General features: G+C 38.0%; 1 protein-coding gene across 1 annotated transcript in view; it reads right to left on the bottom strand.

Annotated features, from left to right (window-relative positions):
• Nucleotides 1-290: 290 nt before the first annotated feature.
• Nucleotides 291-24822, bottom strand: part of CERK (ceramide kinase) — a 39009-nt gene continuing 14477 nt past the window's right edge. The window contains exons 6-13 of the mRNA XM_068166384.1: nucleotides 23384-23529; nucleotides 15718-15792; nucleotides 12376-12528; nucleotides 11496-11601; nucleotides 9156-9226; nucleotides 4859-5064; nucleotides 4413-4621; nucleotides 291-3567 (exon numbers count right to left, since the gene is read on the bottom strand). Of these exons, the coding sequence (XP_068022485.1) occupies nucleotides 3468-3567; nucleotides 4413-4621; nucleotides 4859-5064; nucleotides 9156-9226; nucleotides 11496-11601; nucleotides 12376-12528; nucleotides 15718-15792; nucleotides 23384-23529 (1066 nt within the window). The 3' untranslated portion in view covers nucleotides 291-3467. The remainder of the gene's footprint in view (nucleotides 3568-4412; nucleotides 4622-4858; nucleotides 5065-9155; nucleotides 9227-11495; nucleotides 11602-12375; nucleotides 12529-15717; nucleotides 15793-23383; nucleotides 23530-24822) is intronic.

Here is a 24822-nt window from a genome sequence, read left to right as displayed (position 1 = left end):
CTGATGGTGTCTTTTGAAGAAAAAAACTTCTTGATAATTTTGGTAGGCATGTATTAGGAATCATTTCTATGCGGCAGGAAATGGAATTTTAAAAACCCAGTTAATCCGCTCATTGTGAAGGATTTGGAAGGCATGACTGATTTCAGAATGAATGCCCTACCTTCTTCTAATTAATGGGACTAGTCACACATTAATTGAGAACATGCATAAGCTTTTCCAAGACATACATCATGCGCATGTCAGTGAGCAAGACAGAAGTCTGGGGACACTGTTTCTTCATTATGGACAGAATTTATTTATCACAACTTAAACATCAGTTAGAATCTATTAAATGTACTTAACTATGCCGTTGAAAATTTGAAATAAGAGCAATGTGACTAATGAGAACTAAAATGATGAATTCCTACTGCTCATTTACTTCACAGGGATTAAGGCAGAACTTCCAAGGAAACTGATTTGCAAGGCAGAGACATTCAGAGAAATTTATGATTCTACACACCATTTTCCACTTCATGCCATAAGCACCTCTGCAAACATTGCTTCATTGTGTAACTCTACGTGGTCGGTTGACCTTGGCTGCCAATCCTGTGCCCACCCAGCCACTCTGTCCCTCTTCCTCCTCACCAGAAATGGGTGAGAAAATATGAAAAGCTCACAGGTATTTTTGCAAATCATCATAGGTTGGAAAAGACCTCAGAGATCATGAAGTCCAACCTATCACCCAACACCTCATGACTAACTAAACCATGGCACCAAGTGCCACGTCCAATCCCCTCTTGAACACCTCCAGGGACGGTGACTCCACCACCTCTATGGGCAGCCCATTCCAATGGCAAATAACTCTTTCTGTGAAGAACTTTCTCCTTATGTTGTGAAAAGAAGAAAACCACTGTATTGCTGTACCATGAAATTTTATTTTTTCAATGAAAAGCCCCAGCATCATAGAGCAGAGTACATTTTCTAATCTTGAAGCCAGGAAGATTTGGGGAAAAACAAAACAAAACCCTGAACTTGGTTTTCCTACATATAATTTCCATATCGAGATGACATTCAGAGAAACCCCCCTAGAAATACAAACTAAGCAGACATTACTTAACCATCTCTCTTCTTAAAAGTAAACTGGGCACATCACACAAGTCACATATGGTGCTTTGCTTGTAGAATATGCTGCAAATAGAATTATTCAAATCAAACTAGGCAGCTTTTCTATTACCTAAGACCTTTTAATATTACATTGCAGTATGTTTATTACTTTACAGTTCGTTACTGTACTACAGAATGATTTTTCTCTCATAAAGGGGGCCTTCACTTGTGCCTTTCTTTGGAAACACCAAGCACTCTGTTTTCAGATATCAAAAATATTCAACACATATTCACAATGAGGTGAAGCCTCCATTTTTCAAGTAAGGGTTTCATGGCTATCTATGAAACTAATGGAAAGAGCTCCTATTTACTCCTGTTCACATTTCTGAGAACATGATCTGGATAGTTCTAATGCCTCATAAGTAATGCCCTCATCTGTTGGTGAGCATGTGCCATCATATCCTGCATAAGAATTACAGTAACGTAAAGTCTGGGTTCTCTCACAAGATTCATGGATAGACTGCAAGAACTGTAGAACATTTGAACAATCAACACTTCCAAAAAATATTTGTAGAGCGGCATGATCCAGTTTTCAATGGGATTCTTAGTTGAAAAGTACTATTTCTCTTACTAAATATGGCTTTAAAAATACAGTATACATCACGCTTGTGTTACACATATCTGAAAAACAAATCAAACCAATCAACATTTTAACTCATTGTATTAATAAGGAAAGTAAACAGCAGGACTTTTGGAAAAGAATTCAAGTATTTCTCTGAAATGTTGTAAAATGAAAACCAGTTCCTAAACTTTGTATGGCTGTACTTTAAGCAAGTATTATTTGCAAATGTTTTTTGTCTTATACAACAGTATAATATTCTGTATCCAAGATACAGCACACCATTTTGATACTGAATAAAATTGGAATGTAAATACCTTCAAGAGAAAAGAAAAAAATTAATCTGCCAGTTACAAGAATTTGCAGTAATAAAACGTCCAGTCACCATGGCTGACAGACCAAATATATGAGACATGAAAGTAATACAAGCTGAATGAGAGAAGTACCAATAAATATACATGAAGAGAGGATCATTAGCTGTTTAGACAAAAAAAAAAACCCCACCCTCTCAGATGTAATACATTTTAAAGAGAAATACACATTTAAAAAGCTAGAGGAGAGCAGGGGCTAACTTCTGATCCTCAAACAGGAACAGATCTGTACAAGAGCAGCAAAATGTAGCCCCAAGCCTACACAGATCACATGTACCACAATACACAAATGAATACACAACTTAAATAATCACTCTCTAGGCGTATAGGATAGGCTAATGTTTTTTGCTTTAAACACAAACCAGCATAGTGAATTCATGATTTATCAGATGCCAGTTTCTTCCCTTGTCTTCACTAAACTAATTTGTTTCATATTTAGTTAAACATAATTTAAATTTTTTTCAGTCACTGAGCTGTACTTTTAATATTCCAAGATTTCCTTTTGCAATGACATTTTAACATATGTAGTTAGATTTCTGAAGAACTGCATACTGAAGAGGGAAGCTTTTCATATCTTAATTTTAGCTATTTAAAGAACAATTAAAACTTGCTGGTGTTTCAGAAGGCATTTAAAATTTCCTTTGTCTGTGCCTTCCTGATATAAGTTATCACTGAGAGTTGCTTACAAGGTATTTCAGTTACAGTGTGTGGTATTTGGTATCATCTACACAGCCACGAAACCTTTTATAATCCCAAATCGCCTCATGCAAGGAAGCCTTTATAAGTAGATTATGTAGGATAAGGTATGACCTGTATATAGATGTGCTTTTATTTGTCAAAATATTTCTAAACTCTTACTGTTGTTACTTAAAGCCAGGAATGTGTGTTTGAATTGCATTGATAAGTTGCAAGGTATAGTCAGAATTATCAAATGAAAGAGTTTTCTAAAAACAGATGCAAATGACAACATTGTTGTCCAGTATTTTAAGCCACATGCAACTATGTAGCCCTCCCAGCAGAAAATATTTTCTCAGACACTGAAAATACCTTGTTTTGATGGCAATGGAAAGTGCAACGTTTTATAACATTTAGATATTATTGAAACACAACTACTAAAGTAGATCTCCAGAAAAGCGCAGAGAATTTATCAGTTAGCATGAACACATATATCTATGACAACCCTGTCTTTTCTAACATAACTTAGATTACATTGCTCCAAGATATATGTTCATGATTTAAAAAAAGACACAAAGCAATAATATGTCTAAAATTATACTGAACCCATAAAAAAACAGAACTACAATTTAAAAATACTTGTCAATTTGACTAAAATGCATATATACTCAATTTCCTTGAGCTTTTATGTTTTCTTCTCCCCATTGGAGGAACAATATCTATAGTAATTGTCCAATGCTACTCTGTCTGTAGGCAGCTTCATCTTTACAGTTTTCTTCAATTCCTCTTGCGAATAGTTTCATTAACTGGCAGTGAACCCTGAAAAATATCAAAAACATTTAATAAGAAATGAGCATTACATATTCAGTTCTAATAACTTGTAAATTGCAAGCAGTGAGACAGTTTCTTTTTCCAGATTACAGATTCTACTCTCTCATTCTTGATACAATTATCCCCTGCAAAGAAGGCGCAGTGCTTTCATGTATCCTTCATTCCTGTTACAACTCTTCTTCCACACAGAATGTTCTATGGGGTGCACAGATGAGCTGATTTTAGTTGATACACAACATTTATAAAAACCACTTTGGATTGCTAAGGGGTGATGTTTAAAGAGAATTCACCTGCATGCAAATACTTTGTACTTATTTTGGTTCCCTCTGTTCTAAAAGCATGCAGAATCAAGCAACCAAAAAAACTTGTGAAACAAAGGAAAAAAGCTCTTCAAATTCCTCAAACCTCTACTCCATTCTAATCTGATTATTTTCACAACTGCAAACTTTCTCCATATGCCAAGGCTGGAGGTAAGACTGTGCTGTGTGTGAAAAACAACACAGTGTGGGTCATAACTCAGTATTTCTGTAAGACAAAAATGCTTGCTTGAGCTTAACAGGAAAAGATGTTTAAAAAGAATCCCTCCAAACATCCACTTCAAACATCTGTTTCCAAGATGTAGAAACACAACTTTGAAGTCATACCATTGTTTGAGAGTGATTGCTTATAATATAGATGGTTGGAATATTCTCTGGAAAGGACTCCAAAAGATAACAAAAGAAGAACAAATCTAGTTTATAACTGGAAGACTAAAATTTGCTATGCAGAGGCATCTTTTGGGGATGAAAAAGCTAAATATTTTCTGCTATACGAAGAGAAATATCAATATTTACCTCACTTCAATTGCTGAGCTGTCCAGAGTTTCTCCATCACAATTCCAGGTGCTATTAGCAATATGACAGCAACAGGATGGATGATCTCTGCAGAACTGGCCAAACCGTTTCTTTCCTATGTCTGTGACACTGCTTTCATTGTCCTCTGAAAACTTTGACGTAAACTGAAAACTCTTCACCCGATAAACATCAACAAATGAGAAGTCAAACTACAAAGCAAAAAAAAAATATAAATCGATTACTTCAATATTTTTGAAGTGTTAAGCAACTCAGCATGCAACATTTTGTATTCAAGAGCCTGTCCACTCCAATCTTCTAGAGGAGCTTACATACCTATGGCATAGAGTGATTTTTGTTTTTAAGAAACTGCACAAGTCATCAACAACAAAGTCAAAGTGGAAGCCTAATCTGACTCCAGAGAACACACTGTCAAAGGGAATACACACCTGATCATCTTGGTTTGTATGTCTGACAAGATATCGTAGAAAATCTAATCTTGAACATTTACGAACTAGAATGAGGTCAGCTGAACCATCTGCCAAATGAGCTGCTGGCGAAAGACCTTTTGGACTTCTTGGACAGGCACAGCTCATATTTACTGCATTGATGGCTAGAAATTTCCCTTTAATAACCTTCCATTCTTCTTCATCTTCTGAAAGACAATAGGAAATAGGTTATTTGGTCTACTCACAAGAATCCTTAAAAGCAATCACTCTTGGCAACTCAGAAGTTTCTACTGGGCATATTCATGCACTGTCAATTATTATCTAAATTAAACTGCTGTTTAAAAAATCATCTATTTTTCATATATTAAGAGAGGAAATAGCTTTCTCCCTTCACAGAGTGTGATGATCTACTAAAACTGCTCGCCATTTCTGACACATGGGTGTCAAGTTCAAGATCAGTGCTATTTGGGTAAATCCATAAAGCTCTAGGCAGGAAAGAAGACAGAGGCAAGCTACATCTCTTAGTGTGAGAGCTCAAGGGGGTTTTTAACTTTTTATGAATTTTCTTTTTGCTCTTCAACATGTTACTCTTAAATTAACAGTGATGCAAAGACAGTGGTTTAGTATTTGGCTTCTAAATCAATATTCCTCTTCTGACTTCATGTCACAAATTGTGTATTTTCTTTAAAAAAACAGGAAGAGATTAGTCAGGGTTCAGCAAAGACCAGCAGGCAGCAGAGCTGTGACTGTTTCCACCCCAACCCCAAATGTCTGAAGATGAATAACAGAGTTAAACTTTTGGGAAAACAATCACAGAATGTCAGGGGCTGGAAGGGACCTTGAGAGATCACCTACTACAACCCCCCATGCCAGAGCAGGACCACCTATACCAGATCACACAGGAACCCATCCAGGTGGGTCTTGAATATCTCCAGAGAAGGAGACAACAGAGAAGTCTTTAACATAAAGTCATTCTGTTAAGAGATTAGACCTAAACCAAGCTCAAATATGTGACAGCATCAACACAATCAAGAGGAATAATAATTTTCTGGAACAAAGAAACACTGGCAGATACTGCACAGTGTCATCTAAAGTGTATTTACTTGAATATGGATAAAAATAGATTTAAAATACTTTTGTATTTTTAGATAACACATAATTGCCTTCCCCCCTACAGTATGAAATAGGCATAAAGCAGCCATAACATGCCTTTTCTCTTCCCACTATAACTAGGCTGAGACATTTAAAATTAAAAACTCCACAGAACTCTATGGAGATACATGTTCTGTGCCTGCAGTTCAGAGGCAAATTGCCATTGTTGATGACAGGGGTAAAACTGACGAATGAACAAGGAAAAAGATAAAAGATAAAGTTTGTTTATGTAAGCTTGTTAAAGTTTCATCATCAAACCACAGCAAAGCAGAAGTTTTCAAGTGTATTAACTGGTATGGACTTAAAATCTAATATTATTCAGTTCTCGGCATTTGGGTTAAACTTAGTTAACTATTTTCAAGGTGCTTCTTTGATGGAACAAGAGATAACATTTATTCTGTATGTTTCATGTCCTGAAATTCTGATATTCCTTACTGTCTTAGTTTCAGGAACTTCACATTTATTTTAGAGAATCATTATTACAACTTTCTATATAATTCTGGACCTATAATCTATGATGCATTCATTTTGAATTGACCTCTTCAAAGCTTTATTGATAAAAAAAGTCCTTGGAAAGTATACTGCAGTTGTTCTTTGCTTTTTGAACTCTTCTTGCTTCCTCAAATTTTTATTCATTTGAATTTCTTACTATCCACTCTTTAATAACAGAGCCAAGAAAAAAAAAATAGAGCAGGACTACCATATGACAAAAGATTTAAAGGAAAATAATTTTACTCTTTTTCTGTCGATGCAATCCTTTCTATTTCCTGATAAACAAACAAACAAACAAAAAAGCTGCTCTTAAATTCAATATTTGAGTCATCTGCCGGAGTTGTTTTAGTTTTGCTTCCTTTATTGGTGATCTTGTTATGTTGCTTTCAAACAGGACATTAACTCCCTCCCAAAAAAACCCCAACCAAACCACAAATAAACACAAAATAAACAAACTCAGATTCAGATTCAAAATGTGCATCTTCAGAGGTGAGAAAGACTTAAAATATGTGAAACTACAAAATTACATTGTTCAGGTTGCAGATAAATAAGGCCCTGCCCTCAGATGATGGTAACTGAACAGAACATAAACAATTGGAGCTAGAACTATGTCTAGAACTATACAAACTCTTATTTACAAGAAATTTGGGGTTTCCTGATGAATAAATGAAAACTGAGAGATCCTTTGGTTGCTTATCTGAGAAGTATTAATAATCTAGTCTATAGTGCATCTACCTATGTGTTTAACTTTTGAAGTATGCTCACTGTATTAAGTCTTAAACTACCTAAAGTAGCATGGTTAGATATGCTATTGCACCAGACATTTTCACCTAGTGGGAAATACCATTCAGTACAAATTTCAGCACAGTATTCAAAAAAGCTTCATTGTTAAAATAAGAACAAAGTCAGAGTATTTATCACATTTTAAATGACCAACTGTTTTCATAACCTTCTTCAGGGTGCATCTCTGGAATAGCACAAATTACTCACAAAACCTATCTTTCATATCATATACAGGGGGGGCATCAATGGCACTCATTTCAACTGTATATTGTGTACACATAGTGCAAGTTTCTGGAATCAGCATAAAGTACTAACATTCAAAGTTTACTCAGAATATGTGCACAGATTTCTGCACAATACAAAGAAATGTGTTCAGTGATAGGCAACGCAAGCATCCTTCTAAACTTATCTAACAGTACACAAACCAAGTACGCACAATGGACAACTCAGCCAATACATCCAGCTGACTAAAATGCTTATCTGAAGTGGTGATTTAAAAATCCTTTTTATTGCAAATCAGGAGTAGCCGATTGCTAGGGTTTGCTTACAAGTACTGCATGGAGAAGAGACTGGATTGCAGAGAAAGCCCACTACTAGGAGTAAAATGGATTGAAATCAACAATATCCTACATAATCATCTGTCTAATGGCTGGTGCAAACCTGGCTGAAGCAGTCTTGATTGCTCACTAATCTGCAGATTTCTTCTGCCTTTGCTCCTTTGCTAAATGAAAGCTAACAAATGACACTATGGTATTCAAGATCTGAAAGCAGTAGCTGGGATGAAAGCACTATATATAAGCATATGTAACAGTAATTCAGGTTGGCATAGAAATCTATACACAGTTTTTATGCTACCAATGAATCTCCATAGCAATGTTACTCTGTGCCTAGAACCTGGCACAGATACTGTGCAAAATGACTGCAGTTATAAGAATATCTAGGTCATATGTACCAATGCTGTATCAAGACAATTAGTTTTATGCACTGGTCTCTACAAGAGGGAAAAAAAAAAAAAAAAAGAAAGAGCTGCCTGCTGTTTCAGAGGTGTTTATCCAAGACAGCAGACCGGGACCAAAAGCAAAACTTGTCCAACTGAATCTGCCTATCTTACTCCAGCAAAGCCACAAGCTTATCAGTATCAATGCATTCAGATTAGAACACAGTAGTCAGATATAAAAAAGAATTAGAAGGATGACTGCACAGAATCTGGTACATTAACAGCTCCTTTAACAAAATCAAGAAGTCATGCCCCCTCCCAAAAATGGGAAAAAAACCAAATCCATGTAAGTCGGCACAAGAGTAGGGGAAAAGACAGACTAAAATAGCATAACTGGAGAAAGAGGAAAGAAATCTCATTAATCATTTCTACTGGGTATTGGTGGGGTATTGCAAAGAAATAATTAGGTCTACCAGATCAGTTGTTAGTTGTCCAAGTTCACTGCCTCAGATTTATTTGATAAATGGCTTTACATAGGGTGACTTTTCTGGTAACAAACACAACTTTTTCATCCTGATCTATTCTAAAAGTTATCTGAATGAAATGCTTCCCTCTATACTAGCCCACAGTTTATCAGTCAAGTCCTTCTAACAAAAAGAACACACAGTCTTAGGTCACTGAATAATTTTTCCTAAAGAAACCAAACCCTTCAAAATGTTCAAGTAATCGGTATAATTTTACCTGATCTTTTTGAGGTTTAGGTGGAGAGGCTTTATGTATTTTTTCACATATTTACATATATTTTCCCTGAACTACAGAAACAGTGGATTATCTAGTAACTTGCAATGTTTAAAAAAAGTAACAAAACACACACACTGGAATTCTGAAAATTAATTTTCATAATACATCACTATACTCTTTATGACAAATTACCTTCATGTTTTAATCCACATTCCTTGCGCTGTTCTGCCAGCTGTTGCTCACTTTTCTTGCAAATGTAACATCTGAAAACAAAAACGTCAATTCAGTTCTTGAAAACAAAACTATTAGTCTCTTCAACTTCTTTGTTTTACCCAATCATTACAAGACCTTCCCCTACCACAAGATGCAGCATAGCATTGACAACCCTGATGTGATGTGAATTGCGACAGCCCTGCATGCTGTATAGGTACTTAAATACAGTGCTGAAGTAAGAGTAATAGTGGAAGACACTGCCATACTAGAACCAGTCCTTCATCTCACAAGTGCTAAGTACAAGGGAAGAATCACTGCTGAGCTACTAGCTTCTCTTTGCTTAGAAAGCTCAATATATAGTTAGGCTTCCTTGCTGCAAGGCACATGGCTAACTCATGTACAGCTGTTGGCCACTAGGACCCTGAAGTTCTTTTCAGCAAAGCTGCCTTCCAGGTAGCCAGTGTCCAATCAGAACAATCATTACTGCTGCATAAGACTCTTTACCCCAGATACACAATGTTTGCCTCTCCAGAATTTCAGAAGGTTCCTATCAGCTCATCTAGGTTCCTCTGAATAGAAACTCTGATTGTCAACATGTAAACGGTTCCTCCCAATCTGGTAACATTCACAAAACTGATGAAAGCACACTCTGTCACCATCCCAGTCATTAATAGCATTAATCCCAATACTGATTCCCAAGGAACACCATTAGTAATGGTGTGGGACACGGAACTCACAACCTCAGTGCTCTAGGCAGTCCTACATCCATCCACTTATGTAGTCCACAGTTCACTAATCTGGTTTTAAGAATACTACAGGCAACAGGCCTTGCTAAAGTCACAGTGTGCAACATCCAGAGTTTCTCACTCATCCACAGGCTGTGAGGCCTGTAAGGCCTGGAGGCTGACTTGATCAGTGAAAACTGAGGCAAAAAAGTAATTTTCCAGTCTTTTTCATATCTTTGATCACTAGGCTCTCCATACCATTAAACAGCAGGCCCACATTTCCTTTAGCCTTTTTGTTATGATTGGTATACTTATATAATCCCCTTGTAAGAAGCAACATCCTTCACATTCTTAATTGATTTCAGCTCCACCTGAGCTTTGGCTTTCTGAATTGTGTCATCCCTTTACATTTAGGCCATGTGTTTGTGATCAACCAAAGTCATTTCAATTCCACCTTCTTTTCACTTTTCCTTACTCTTTCATGTTGGTTTTCTGTCATGCTTACTCAAATTTCTGCATAACAGAATGGACTGCTCTTCTGCTTTGAGAAGCTATCAACCAACTTTCCCAGGCCTGTGTCCTCCAGGGCAGTCTCCCATGGAACCTTGTCAAGGTTCCTGAATAAACCAAAAGCTGTTCTCCTAAAGTTTGGAGCTGCAACTGCTTTTTTTTTGTTTTCTTTTTACCTTGCTTACTTCTCTCAGGATTTAATAGTCTATGATCTCATGGTCACCACTGCCAAGACTGGCCTCAATTGTCACATCTCAAAGTTTCCTTTTCTGTAACAAGACCAGGAAAGCATTTGTCCTATTCAGCTTGTAAAGTGCCCACATAGTCATCATCACACTCCACAATTCTCCTTAACTGCATGTGTCTAGCCCATGGTGAGCAACTGTGGAGCAGAATCCTGCCTGTGGCTGGTGAAAGACCAAAACTGAGACTGGTTTTTGCCTATGACTGTAATTGGTGAGAGAGCCCTCCCTGTCCTTATCTCCACCCTCTAGCCTTTTAAAATTTTTTTCTTCCCCATTCCTCCAGAGGCAGGGGGTAGGAGTGTCCGAGTGGCTTTGTGGTACTTTGTTGCTGTCTGGGTGGGCTTAACTCACAGGAACAGCATAATAATAGACCACAAAAAATGACTGAATAGGCTCATTTTGAGGACAAGCCATGCCAGCTGTTGCAATAGCACTAAAACAATCGCTACAATTGCTAGATCAAATTACAATGTGAATATTTGAAATGTTTTTATTAATTCTTTCCATCTGTAGAAGCTACAATGCATCTGGACTATCCCTGTGCTAGCAGTAACACAGCAGAGTACCCTCGGCATCTTGTAACATCTACTGTACCGTTATACTTTGCTTCATTTAAAACTGAAGGCAGGGGGAACAGCTAACAAGGTTTTATTACGCTTTCATTTACTGACCTGATAAAGTGAGGTGTTCTCTTTAACAAGTCAATAAACTTTTTTACAAGGTTGTCTCTTTTAGAGCAAGTGTTTTCACATTCAAGCCAACATTTCTGTTACCTCTGTTTATGCACACATCTTTTCAAACAGTTCATGCCAACACTCAGGAGATAAACAATAGCCTACCCTGTTCTGCAGCTATCTTTATCTCTTGGTGATCCCAGTGCGTGTTTTGCTGGTTGAAAAGAAATTGTTCCTTCATAGTAATGATGAGAAAGAAAAGTCTTGAAGCCTACATTAAGAAAACGTATTAAGCAACATTAAAGCATTGTAAATCCACATTGCAAACACCTCTACATACATCCTTTGATTACTCCTTTCTTCCTTTGTCTAAGGACTGCAAAACAGTAATTGCTCTCCCCAAGCTCTGTTATGATGTTTTAGACTATAAAGGACAAGGAAATACCATATCACCAACTCAAATTTTTAACGTTTACCAATAGTGCCATTACCTTGATTGATATCTTTAAAAAACAAATAAAAATTTTAGCTATATGTCACCACCAAATCTTTAAATTGGCCTACCCTACTTAAATCCTGCTAATGCATTGTCTTTCCCTAACACAAGACAAACTTTCCAGTAGCATAGGATTTATCCAAATAAGCTAATTAGGCTAAACCTATCTCTATCATCAGTGCTTGAAGAAACACAAACAATTCATTCCATCAGCTCAATGTCCAAGACAGGAGTGCCTATCTCTTGCTAACTGATTGAAATGGAAGTCAAAATGATTAGCACAGAAAAGCTATTATTTTTAGGCAGTTATCACTAGGTGACAAGGTGACATATACTTGATGCAGCTTTAATGAATATGCTGTTAACATTATCCCTGAAGTTAGCTTTACATAATGTTGCCTCGTACTTGCTACTACAAGGAGTTGGAATTCTGGTTCAGTTTTTCTCTCATGTTTAAAAGCCTCAATGAAGCTCAGTTTGGAGAGAGTACATCAATCACACCAATGTGTATACATGCTGACAAAAGAATGTGATAGTTACACCAGTTACCTGAGTAATCATATCGTATCGGACCCATCCACCGCTTCTTTTCGCTATCTTTTAATAGATCTCCATAAAAACCATAACCCAGCAATGATACAGAGTACTTCAAAAACGTGTTGTTATGATGTACAGAAGAGACATCCAAAGGCTGGCAGTCACCTGTGAAGATAAGAAATGCAAAGTTCAGTTACAGCTTATCTTGTTTGTAGCTGCAGCCATGGTAATAGCTTTAATGTTACACTGTTTTTAGAAAAATAAAGAACAGATGCTGTGTCTATGTCATAGTATATATGTCATGTACCTATATACATTTCTTATATGTGCAGAAAGGAAAACTACATAATGAAGACTTTACATCCATTTGTTATGTAGGTAGTAGAAGTTATAGAAGAGATCAATGCAGTATCTGTGTATCTGTGGATATTGTCTACCTAGACTTTCAAAAAGCCTTGACACTGCTTCCCACAGACTTCTTGTGGGCAAACTGGCTGCTCATGGCTTGGATGGGCACACACTCTGCTGGATAAAGCACCGGCTGGGTGAACAGGCCCAAAGAGTGGTGGTCAACAGAGTTAATTCCAACTGGCAACCAGCCACAAGTGGTGTTCCTCAGGGCTCAGTGTTAGGACCACTTCTGTTTAACATCTTTATTGATGACCTTAATGAGGACATACAGTGTGTCATCATTAAGTTTGCAGATGACACCAAGTTAAGCCTTAGCACAAGGGTAGGGAGGCTCTACAGAGGGACCCGGATAGATTGGATTAATGGGCCAATGTTAACGGCATGAGCTTCAACAAGGCCAAATGTCAGGGTCACAACCACCCTAATCAATGCTACGTGCTTGGGGAAGTGCAGCTGGAGAGCTGTCTAGCAGAAAGGGACCTGGGGGTTCTAATCAACAAGCAGCTGAATATGAGTAAGCAGCGTGCCCAGGTAGCCAAGAAAGCCAATGGCAACCTGGCTTGTATTAGAAATGCTGTGTCCAGCAGGAGTAGGGAGAGAAGGGCCACAAGGATGATTAGAGGGCTGGAGCACCTCTCCTATGAGGACAGATTGAAGGAGTTGGGGCTGTTCAGTCTGCAGAAGAGAAGGCTCTGAGGTGACCTAATTGTGGCCTTCCAGTATCTGAAGGGGGCCTACAGGAAGGCTGGGGAAGGACTTCTCAGGATCTCAGATAGTGATAGGACTAGGGGGAATGGAATGAAGCTGGAGGTGGGGAGATTCAGGCTAGATGTGAGGAGGAGGTTCTTCACCATGAGAGTGGTGAAACCCTGGAATGGGCTGTCCAGGGAGGTGGTCGAGGCCCCGTCCCTGGAAGTGTTTAAGACCAGGCTGGAGGAGGCTCTGTCCAGCCTGATCTAGTGTGGGGTGTCCCTGCCCATGGCAGGGGGGTTGGAACTAGATGATCCTTGTGGTCCCTTCCAACCCTGAATGATACTATGATGATTGTCCCCTTGTACTCAGCTCTGGTGAGGCCACACCTAGAGTATTGTGTCCAGTTTGGGGCACCTCAATACAGGAGAGATATTGAGGTGCTGGAGTGAGTGCAGGAAGAGGGCAATGAAGCTGGTGAAGGGCCTGGAGAATAAATCTTATGAAGGCTGATTGAAGGCGCTGGGGCTGTTTAGTTCAAAAAAGAGGAGATTGAGGGGAGACCTCATCGCTATCTACAGCTACCTGAAAGGACACTGTGGAGAGTCCGGTGCTGGTCTCCTCTCACAGGTAGTGATAAAACAGTAGGGAATGGTCTCAAGCTATAACTGGACATTAGGAAACATTTTTTTCATGGAGAGAGTGGTCAGGCATTGGAATGGGCTGCCCAGGGAGGTGGTTGAGTCACCAACCCTGGATGTGTTTAAAGATTGTATGGATGTGGTGCTTGGGGATATGGTTTAGGGGTGAACCTTGCAGAGTAGGGGTATCAGTTGGACTTGGTGATACCAAGACTCTTTTCCAACCTGGATGTTTATGTGATTCTGTAATCTACCAGATACTACTTAATACTGTATGTAATGCTATCAGAGTACAGTCCAAGCTTGAAGGGGCTTTAGGAGGTTTCTGATCAAACTTTCCACTCAAAGTAGGTTCAGCTGTAAGATCCAATCAGGTTACTCAGAGCTTATCCAGTTAAGATCTGAAAATTCACAAGAAGAGTACACCACCTCTCTGACATCTTCATATCTTACGCTTTGGAGTGGTGGTGGGTTTTGCTGGGGGAGGGAGGGTGTGTGTTGTTTCCTTGATTGATTGTTTTCTTTGGTGTTTTGGGGGCTTTTTTGGCTGGTTTTTATTTTGGCAGTTGGTTTTTGTCATTTTATCATTTTTCTTCTGTTTCATTTTATGCCCATTGTCTCTTATCTTTCTAACATGGACTATTATGAAGAACCCTTTGCGTAAGTGAGAAAGTAAAAAATCTAAATATGTGTATATATGCACAATTTATAATCCAGCTAAAATACTATCATACACTAAGGTCACTTGTCTCTCCAATCAAACTCCAATTGTCTAAACTCTACATATGCTGAGCAGATTTAACTATTGTTTATTAACAGCAAACCACATATGCAAACCTTAGCTACACCAGCTCCTAAAACAGGAATCCTTAAGCACTAAATAACAAACAATAATTACTGTCACTTGGAAGTTCAATCCTTTATGCTTATGGAAATCATTATAACTAGAGACTTGCACAATTTTTCAAATTCAATATTAAGAACTGTGTGACTATGACTCTTCAGCATGTGGCAAGATAAGATGCTTGATATCACATATCACAATGTTCCTGAAATGCCAAGCTGTCTCCCTGAACCCCCACTGCAGTTCAGGGACTCTGTTACTCAAGGACTTTGAGAAGTGGCAACGTCAGCATCCCTACTGATGACAACATATCAAAAAGCATTATTGAGAGTCACCCTTTTCCTCCTAGTTTGTCCTCAAAAGACAGATAGTAAAAGTAGGGAATTATCATCTAATTCCAGTCAAGCAGAAGCCGTACTTCTAGCTTGATACAGAAACATTGAATTGCACAGCAGAGTTGGGCTGGTAGCACAAAATACTATGATCCAAGGGTATATACACTTGTTGCAGCTTTCTCAAAGGTGGAGGGGGAGAGTCCAACAATTTATACTGCATATTGTATTTTACTGCTATTTTTCAAAAGTATGCCAGAATGTACAAAAACCTTAAGCAACAGATGTAAAATTTCAAACCATTATGGTCCCTTGGAAACAAAGAATTACAGCCATCATGTTCAAACTGTATTTCAAACATATATAAAAGAACTACAGGGAATATTACTTTTAGCTAATAATTTTCATATAAAAATAGAGAACTGTGACCACCCACCTACAATAATATGAAGAGCTGATGTTACTGGATCAGAAATGCCAATAGTTGAATAACATATGCAGTCTGTTGATCCTAAAAAATAAAAAAATTGATGTATTTTCAAAGAAACATTACCATCAGAGCCCTCCACATACAAGCATAAAGTTCCTTTGGCCTGCTCCTTTCTATTTTATGAAGTAAATATAAGGATACAAATATTATTTGTTACAGCATTTTCGCCCTACCTCGATGAACAGAATTTCTTTCTTTCCATACAAAGATTTGCATCATATAAGTAATAAATTTATAGCAGTTAGTTAAAGGAAATAAGCTAATTCACATGAAAAATGTCAGGAGTACATTACAGTTATCAGTTAAGGAGAGAGGGGAAGGCAGGCATATGCTGGTTATTCTTTGTTTCTTACTCATTGAGATCTCATGAAAGAAGTTGACAGTCTTCTCTTCTTTTTTTTTTAGAAAGCAATCTGAATTCCAGACTGTCAACATCACCTCCTCCTCAAGCTCCATCTTAAAACAGAAACTCCTGCTTAGTTATTTCAAAGATAGTAAATACTTGCTTTTAGGAATTAGTTTATAGATAGGGAATCAAAGTGAACAGAAATGTGCCTTTTCTGTCTTGAGCAAAATACCTACAAGAAAGGTGGAAGTTTTATGCTTCACCTATATTTTTGCCTTTGTTACTAAGTAGCTTCAGGCCACTTCTCAGAGAGATCCTAAGTCTGAAATGAATTTTGAAGATTTTTAAATGAGAGGATTGGCCAAGACATCAAAGTGTTTACCAACTGTCAAACCATCCCTCCTTATCAGACATACCAGTGGATTATCAACTACAAACAGTAAAATATCATTGGGTTGTTTTTTGTTGTGGGTGGTTTGGTTTTTTTTCACTCTCAGAGTTAGTAGTTTGGAGCAACAAAATCAGTATCATTCCTTACATGCATTCCAAGAGAGTATAACTGGTCATAACACTGCACCAAGAATAAACATTGTGGTACACTTCATAATCAAATGGGAATTGTAGACCATTACGTGGGTCTTGAATAGATTTGTAATCTACTGTTGCTGAAATAGCACACAGAGTAGATGCACATCCAAACCCCACCAAAATCTCATTTTATCAGTATAGATCTGAAAAGGAAGACAGGATTAAAATATTAAGTATAGCCTGACAAATATCCCTTGATTGGGAATTTTTAAGGCTGTAATTTAAAAATAAATTTATTTATATATTTTAAAACAAATCATTTTAATTAATCACAAAAATTATCAAGACATTTATTTACAGTATTAAAGTATGTACTCTTCATAAGGTATTTTTGCTAAGGCAAGATTAAAGAAACCAAAGTGATGAGCTGCACTACATAGAATACAGTACAGCCAAGTTACTAGATTTTCATTTTGCACACAAGTATTTGTGAGTAGAAAAGCCATGCAAACAGGTGCTCAGACATGATCTTGTAAGCTTGGAATTGGGTCAGAGAACTCCCAAAGTGACTAACTACTAACCTACAACCAAGTTCTCTCCAATTAAAACACAGATTCTGTGGGCTCTAAATATTATTTTTTCTGCTTTTATTGATAAAACCAAAATAAGTTCTGAAGATCTGGAAGTACTAAACTAAGTGGACGACAGAATCAAGTCAAGTGGATGCTGATCCTATAGAAAAGAGTGAATTTAATAAAGAAATAGAAATACTTTTGCTGCTTGTGAGCACTGTTTTGTGAGATACCACTGACAAAGGCAGGTGCTCCCACAGCCCACACAGAATCCTCAGAGGCAAGTCAATATGGCAACAGAATTCTGCACTGCAAACAGGCAGAATAACTTCAGTGAGGGTCCCGTATGGTTGCAGTATTTTTGTGAAGTCACAGTCCCTACCATTACCTTGTAGACAAAATATCAAGTGAGCCATGCTAATGACGGAATAACTGCATACAGTGTTTTGAAAAATCTAGAAGGTGACACTTCAGGGAAGTGATTTTCAAATGACAAGGATCTGACAGGTTCAGAAATAACAAGGATAAGCTACTGCTACAGGAAGAGATGAATGGTCTGAACATACAGTCATGTTCCTGCTCGGAGTTTTATAAACCTTCTTTTCTGTGTCCAGAAACCAAGAAATCAACTTTAACATCTGCAGAATGAGTGGCTAAGTTGAAAAGAACAGTTCACAAGGACTTTGGTCTCTTTTTTTTTTTTTTTTTTGGTAGATGATCACTTCAGTAGAAGTTCAGTACCACAAAAATGCATTAATATAATAATGACAAGTTTAAGAGATGAAAATTAATGTAACAGGGAAAGTAATCCTGAATTAGTTGTGTTCATAGCCCCACCATAGTAAATGCAGTATTTAGCTCTAAGACAGCAATTTCCAGAAGTATGACAGATTTAAAATGGAGGAGGAACATAAAACATTGCCCTTGAGATTTCAAACCTAGAAATGAGATGCTAACTACACTGCAAAAATCATTAAATAAAACAAACATTGTAACAAAAGGCACATCACTTTGAGTCATCTAAAGGAAAAAGAAAGAAGATTGCACCCACCATTTTTCTAAACTACATTCACGTGAGAAACCTGTGCTGTATTTAGCACTTTTAGCTTCCATAGCTGCACAGCAACACACTGAATATAATCATACTGCGTGCTTCAATCCTAGACATTGGAGTTTGCATCTTGACCATGAAAGTGAGAGGGATCTGGACACACAGAAGCCTAAATCACTACTGCAATTATTACTTTGTACCTACACTTTACTCAATCTTCCCTAGTCCTTGAGAGTTTTTTTTCCCTATCCACAGGGTAGGCTGGCAGAATTGGTTTTCTGGAAGAATGAATGCATTACTCTTATGCTACAGCACACTGAGAATTATTTATTTTTTCCTACCTGCTGAGATCATAAGGGTATTTAGTCTATCTGTTCTCAGAACACAGAACACAGAATTCACCAGGTTGGGAGAGACCTTCGAGATCATTGAGTCCAACCTATCACCCAACACCATCTAATCAACCAAACCATGGCACCAAGCACCCCATCCAGTCTCTTCCTAAATACTTCCAGTGATGGTGACTCCACCACCTCCCTGGGCAACACATCCCAATGGCCAATCACTCTTTCTGTGAAGAGCTTCTTCCTAACATCCAGCCTAAACCTCCCCACACAGCTTGAGACTGTGTCCTCTTGTTCTGGTGCTGGTTGCGTGGGAGAAGAGACCAACCCCCACCTGGCTACAATCACCCTTCAGGTAGTTGTAGACAGCAGTAAAGTCTCCCTCCAGCCGTCTCCTTTTCAGGCTAAGCAACCCCAGCTCCCTCAGCCTCTCCTCACAGGGCTGTGCTCCAGACCCCTCCCCAGCTTTGTTGCCCTTCTCTGGACACCTTCCAGCAACTCAACATCTTTCTTAAACTGAGGGGCCCAGAACTGGACACAGGATTCAAAATGTGGCTTTACCAATGCTGAGTACAGGACAGAATGACCTCCCTGCTCCTGCTGGCCACACTGTTCCTGATACAGGCCAGGATGCCACTGGCCTTCTTGGCCACCTGGGCACACTGCTGGCTCATGTTCTTCTTTCTGTTAGCCAGTACCCCCCAGGTCCCTTTCCACCTGGCTGCTCTCTAGCCACTCCAACCCCAGCTTGTAGCTTCCCTTCCACTTGCACATGGTTTGTTTCTCCCCAAGCCTGCCCCCCTCTTCTCCTTTACTAGATTTCTCCAACAGCAGTTCACAACTTTGTTGTCCTGTTCTTTGCCAGATTTAGTAAGGACAAACTAACTTACTCCAGAGTGTAATTTTACTACTAAAACACAGTTGAAACCTCGGTAGTTCTGCATGTTGTAAGAGAAATGATTCTCCGGTTTTAAGTTCTATGGTGGCATAGTACCACACCAAATGCAGCGAGAAACCATGCCTGGATGTGCTTTTAAGGCTAGACAGCACTAGGAGGAAGTCATTTTGTAAGTGTACCAACTTGTAGTAACCTCATTGCAGGGAAAGACTTTGTCAGGTTGCTACAGCCTCTGCTCTTCACAGCAAATCTGTTTACAACAGCAGTCAGTCCATTTACAGTGGCAGATTTGAAGAATGGCTGCAACTAAGAGAAATTTGTAAGCGCCAGGAGTTGAAGTCATTATTAATGTAAATAAAAAAATACAAATTATTTTATTAAAATGTACCATGAAGTATAAGTTATGTATTTTAATCAGAAGCCACAACAAGGAGAGACTGTCTGGAAACAGACACGTCTGTTCCAAAAAAGGGGCCAAACGGGATTTCTGCAGCAAGTCAGGACCACAATTTTAAAAGCAGCATCCAATGTTAAAAAACCCATGAAATTTAAAAAGTCTGCACAATGGAATTCTGCCTGTGAAATAAAGTTAATTGCTCAGAAATAGTCATCCAGATGAGAATGTTTCAGCATTAGATTTGTCATTTCCAACTTTTGTACAATGAAATTGATGGCTTCTGAAAAAAGATCCACTGATTTCAACGTTTATTTGAATGCAAACAATGTTTAATCACAACCACAGACCACAACTTGCCATGGCATTGTTATTGCAGCTTGATATAAGAACTAAATGATAAAGAAGTCAAAAACATTGACTCAGTGTCACCTTACCTCAGGCTCCTGACCTCAAAGAGTAAACTGCTGCCATGTATCAGAAAACACACAGAGCTTTAGAACTTAATCTCTAAACTATAGGTAAACTTGTTTTCAAAATCTATTAATAAGATCTTAGCCAAAAGAAAACACTCTTAAGAATGTCACTTATTTTAGAACAGACTTCTTGCACTAGGCTACGAACTAGAGGATATGTTGGGGTCAATACATGGTCAAAGCTCCATTACATCAAGTGAAGATGAAAAGAGAACACCAAGGGGCTGGAAAAAACCCAACAAAACAAAACACCACCACCACCACCAAACAAACCAACCAACACCAAACTCTTAACTGCCCTCCTGACTACACTGCAATGTGCAAGTCTGGCCATTTCATTCATAATTTATGTCCCCATAATGGATTGATGTATTAAGAAAGAGTTAAGATTTGTTCAGTGATTTTTCAGGAAATAAGCAACTTCCTGTTTTTTCAGTAATGGATGGTTTTAAATGCTGTACAATACACAAGCATATCAAGATATATATCACCCTCTGTACTTCCAAAAACATTATTCATAGAACTTCGAGGCCAGCTTCCCTTTATACCATTATAAATATTTTTTGAAAGATCTGAATCATACAATAGATTCAGATTTTTTTTTTCTGTTGGAAAAGACCTTTAAGATCGAGTCTAACCATTATGAATAATGACTTTGAGAAAATATTTGACCCATAGCACTTATTACAAGCCTGTACTCCATGTTAGTGAACAAAATAGAGCATACTGCATACATTCAAATAGCAAGCAGTTACAATGGAAGAAAAGACAAACAAACCACTGAAGTATTTAAGAGAAGAAAATGACTTGACAGATGTTAGCAATCTTAAAATATCAGTGAAGATCATACTTTTGGATTAGGTTCAGAGTGGGTGCCTCCTGGACTGCCACATGAGTTATACCTCCAGTGTCCTGAGTGTCCAACCCAGTAGGTGGACACAGGAAAGAGTGTATTCCTACCCATAAATCCTGCCCCCTCTAAATCCAGCTGCAAAGTCTTTCTCTTCCTCTTTCTTCCCTCTCTGCTCCTGTGGGAGATGCTACCTATTGGGTAACAGTGGTGGAATATCTCAAGGTCTCTTAGGCCTGGCTAGGCCTAATGCCAGAAGAAGAAGGGGAAAGGCAGTCTCAGACCTGGCCAGCCTGAGACTAGCCTAGCAGTGGGGGGGAAGAAAGACCCCTGGGGGTTTTAGGTATACACTCAGGTGGGGAGAAGGGAAGTGTTGGGCAGGCTTTGGGTGTAGTGTAAGGCACTCTGTACACTTTGGGATTCTTTGTTACTATGCTTTGTAGTTTCTTAAAACACTCACTGCTTTTCCATTTAAACTTTCCATTGCTTTGCAATCCATTTGTGTGAGCTTCATTCTCTTGCCCCTTTAAGGGGCAAGAGAGGGTCTATCCAGCCTCAAACCAGGACAGGTTGCAATTGGAAATAATGCATTAAGAAATTCTTGGAAAAGCAAGGTTAGTATTTCAATTTTTGACATGCTTGCAGCTAACTTTCTAAAGACAAAGAAAGCTTTTAACATTGCAATTCTGTTTTTTTTTCAATTGTATTTTCTTACAGACACTAACACCACTAGCAGGCAGAATCTTCTGAAACTAATCATGAAAGCAAATATCTTCAGTCCAAGAAATATGCCCAAATAAGGGAAACAAAGGGTAGAGCACTTCAAATTATATCCTCACTAAGTTTATACAGGCTGATTGCAGCACAAAGAATATGATTATAGTAATTCTGCTATACAGAACCCTTAATGTGCTAGCTAACAAGGAGAATGAAAAAAAATATGGGGATATTCGCATGGTAACCACTTCTGTACTGCAAGCAGAAAGGGTTATGCTTCTTCCAAGCGGTAATTCAGACCATTTGAGTTTGCATACATTCTTTACAAAGATATAATGACTATAAAAATTAGTCACCTAAAGCCTGAGAGAACAAATATAATATTTAATTTTATAATTTATTATAACCTGTGCTAAATTTTCTCATGAAGTCTGTGTTTTAGTTCTAGTTAAAAGCTCATGTTTATTTCATATCCCAATTTCTTGAATTAAAATCTCAACACATCTGACAAGAAAAAAGAGAATAGCACATAAAGGAACTGAACTGTTTGTCTTTTCAGAGAGTCCTCAAAACTGCAGATGACATTAAAGAGTTGCAACACTGAATTCAGTCCTGGAAGAGAGTAATCTCTAAAGTCACTTTTGAAGGAAACTTGTAGACCAGCTGGACAGGGTGAGATAATACCTGTAACACCTAATTTCATAGCAAGATTGACACAGAGTGTCTGTGGTCATTAAAAAAGTTTAGCATCAAAACTGGAATGCATCTCCATGACAGTAGTCGGGATTGCCTGAAAAAGTGGCTAGCATTGAGAACTATGAAGGTATAACACCTCTTAAAAAGGGGCAGAAACTGCAGGTTGGCCTGGTACCTGAGGACTGTTCCTCAGCTGTAGTTGCCTTATGATTTCTGTGATGAGAAATGGAGAGAGAAAAAGAGTTAAAACCAACCAACCAAAAAAAAAACCAAAACACCAAACAACCAAACCCAAGAGAAGAGATCTTAGCATGCTTAGAGTTTGCCAGACCAGTGTCAGGTTCTCATTTTAACTAAGCTTGTGGAGAATATGGAAAAGGAGAACTGGAACTGGAAAAGGTAAATCTCTGTTCAGTAAATTTCACTCACAGATGTGTCCAGATGGGCAGTTATAATTGCCAACACTGAATCTTGCATTAACACAAACTAAGCCACAAAACAAAGAAAGAAACAAACAAACAAAACCACCAACCAAACAGAAAAAAAATACTAGCAGTAAAGAAACTCTAAAATTGCACATTAAGACTGTATTTCTTTCATAAAGTAGTCTTCCCAAGTAAAACTGCACATGATCAATAATTACACCGGCATATAAACAGCTATAGCTAGGTATCTTTTACACTTAAGCCTAAACTCATGAAATTATGAATAAAATAAATTGAAAGTTAACCCTTTCTTACCAGCAGGAATTATGCCAATCCTTATATTGCACTGGACTAACGGTGCTTTGGGATTATTTTGGTCTATGCCAGAGTCCTTCTGCATTCTTCCAATGAGACCATGCATCACTTCACTGAACATGCCGTCCCCACCAACACAAACAACACTGCCAGGAAACACAAATTAGAATGCACACTAACAGTCAATAAACAACACGGCAAGTGTTCTACTTAGGGCATGCACTGGGCACATCAAAAACAGTTGTTCTATTCTCCTCCTCCATTTTTACAATGTAGTAGCACACAGTCAACTTGGAAATAAATGAAAACCAGAAAAAAAATGAATTCAAGCTACACAACTGCAAACACACCTAGACATGTCTCTAACATCAGAAAAAAAATGTTGAAATGAAACCTAAAAACCCCATGTTTATACTATACTGCTGTGTGTGGACAGACAAGCATCAGTGGAAATTCACTGGAAAACACTGAAATTCACAAGGAAAACACTGAACAAGGCTTTATATACAGCTTTCTAAGTAAACAAAATAGAAATAGGGTACATTTATTAAAAAGGGAAAAGTAAGTTAATACTTGTGACTTCAGGCAGAAGTGTATTTTACACCATTAATTTAAAAGGGATATACATCATATGAAAGCCAGTAACAGAGAAGTGCATGCTTGAATGCTATTTTGAACATGCTGAGCCCAAACCGACAGAAGTCATGTGTATCTGCAAAACCATTCGTAAGGAAATGCAGGGTTCTAATGTTACCAGATGCAAAACTCTGATTTGCACACTTAATTCAGGTCAGAGCTGGAACAGCAGCTACATAAACCCTCAATTTGTTAAAGCAGACAGTCCACAGCCAAGCAAATATTAGGAAGTAAAAGACTGATTTACAGCAGTATACATTTCATGCACAATAATCCAACACACACTCAGCACTCTAGAAGCATAAGCATTATTTAACTGAAAGGCATAATTCAAATACACTTGAAACGAACACTTCACAAACCCAAAGTTATGCATGTGGACTCCAGCATACATGTTTAGGAATGTTTACTGCTACCTATAGCAGTAATTTCCATTGCATAAACTAATACTTACTCTTCCACATAGTCAGCAAAAGATATTGCAGAATGAGCGCTTATTTCATAGGACAAATTAATTTAATTCTCAAGTAATGAGGATTTACATTTACTTATTCTATTTTCAACAGAAGCAAAACTTGGAAAAACCCAGCCATTTCTTCGTGAATGGAGAGGACAGTCTTAAAAAGGTACACTGTCCAACTCTAAGTCAAGACCAAAGTGATTGGGAAAGAAATGAGAAAAGAATGCTTGATTTTCATTTTTATGATTAATTTCTCTCCTCATAGCTTAACTACATCATTACTCTTTAACCTGTCTCAGATTTCTCTGCAGGCTTTAAGAAAGAGATTGCATGGACAAAAACT

This window comes from Melanerpes formicivorus, unplaced genomic scaffold (genome assembly GCF_026170545.1).
Source record: "Melanerpes formicivorus ecotype bairdi unplaced genomic scaffold, bMelFor1.0.p_v2 SCAF_3, whole genome shotgun sequence".
Classification (NCBI taxonomy): domain Eukaryota; kingdom Metazoa; phylum Chordata; class Aves; order Piciformes; family Picidae; genus Melanerpes; species Melanerpes formicivorus.
The sequence above is the reverse complement of the archived record's forward strand: the minus strand, read 5'-3'. Positions and strand labels throughout refer to the sequence as shown.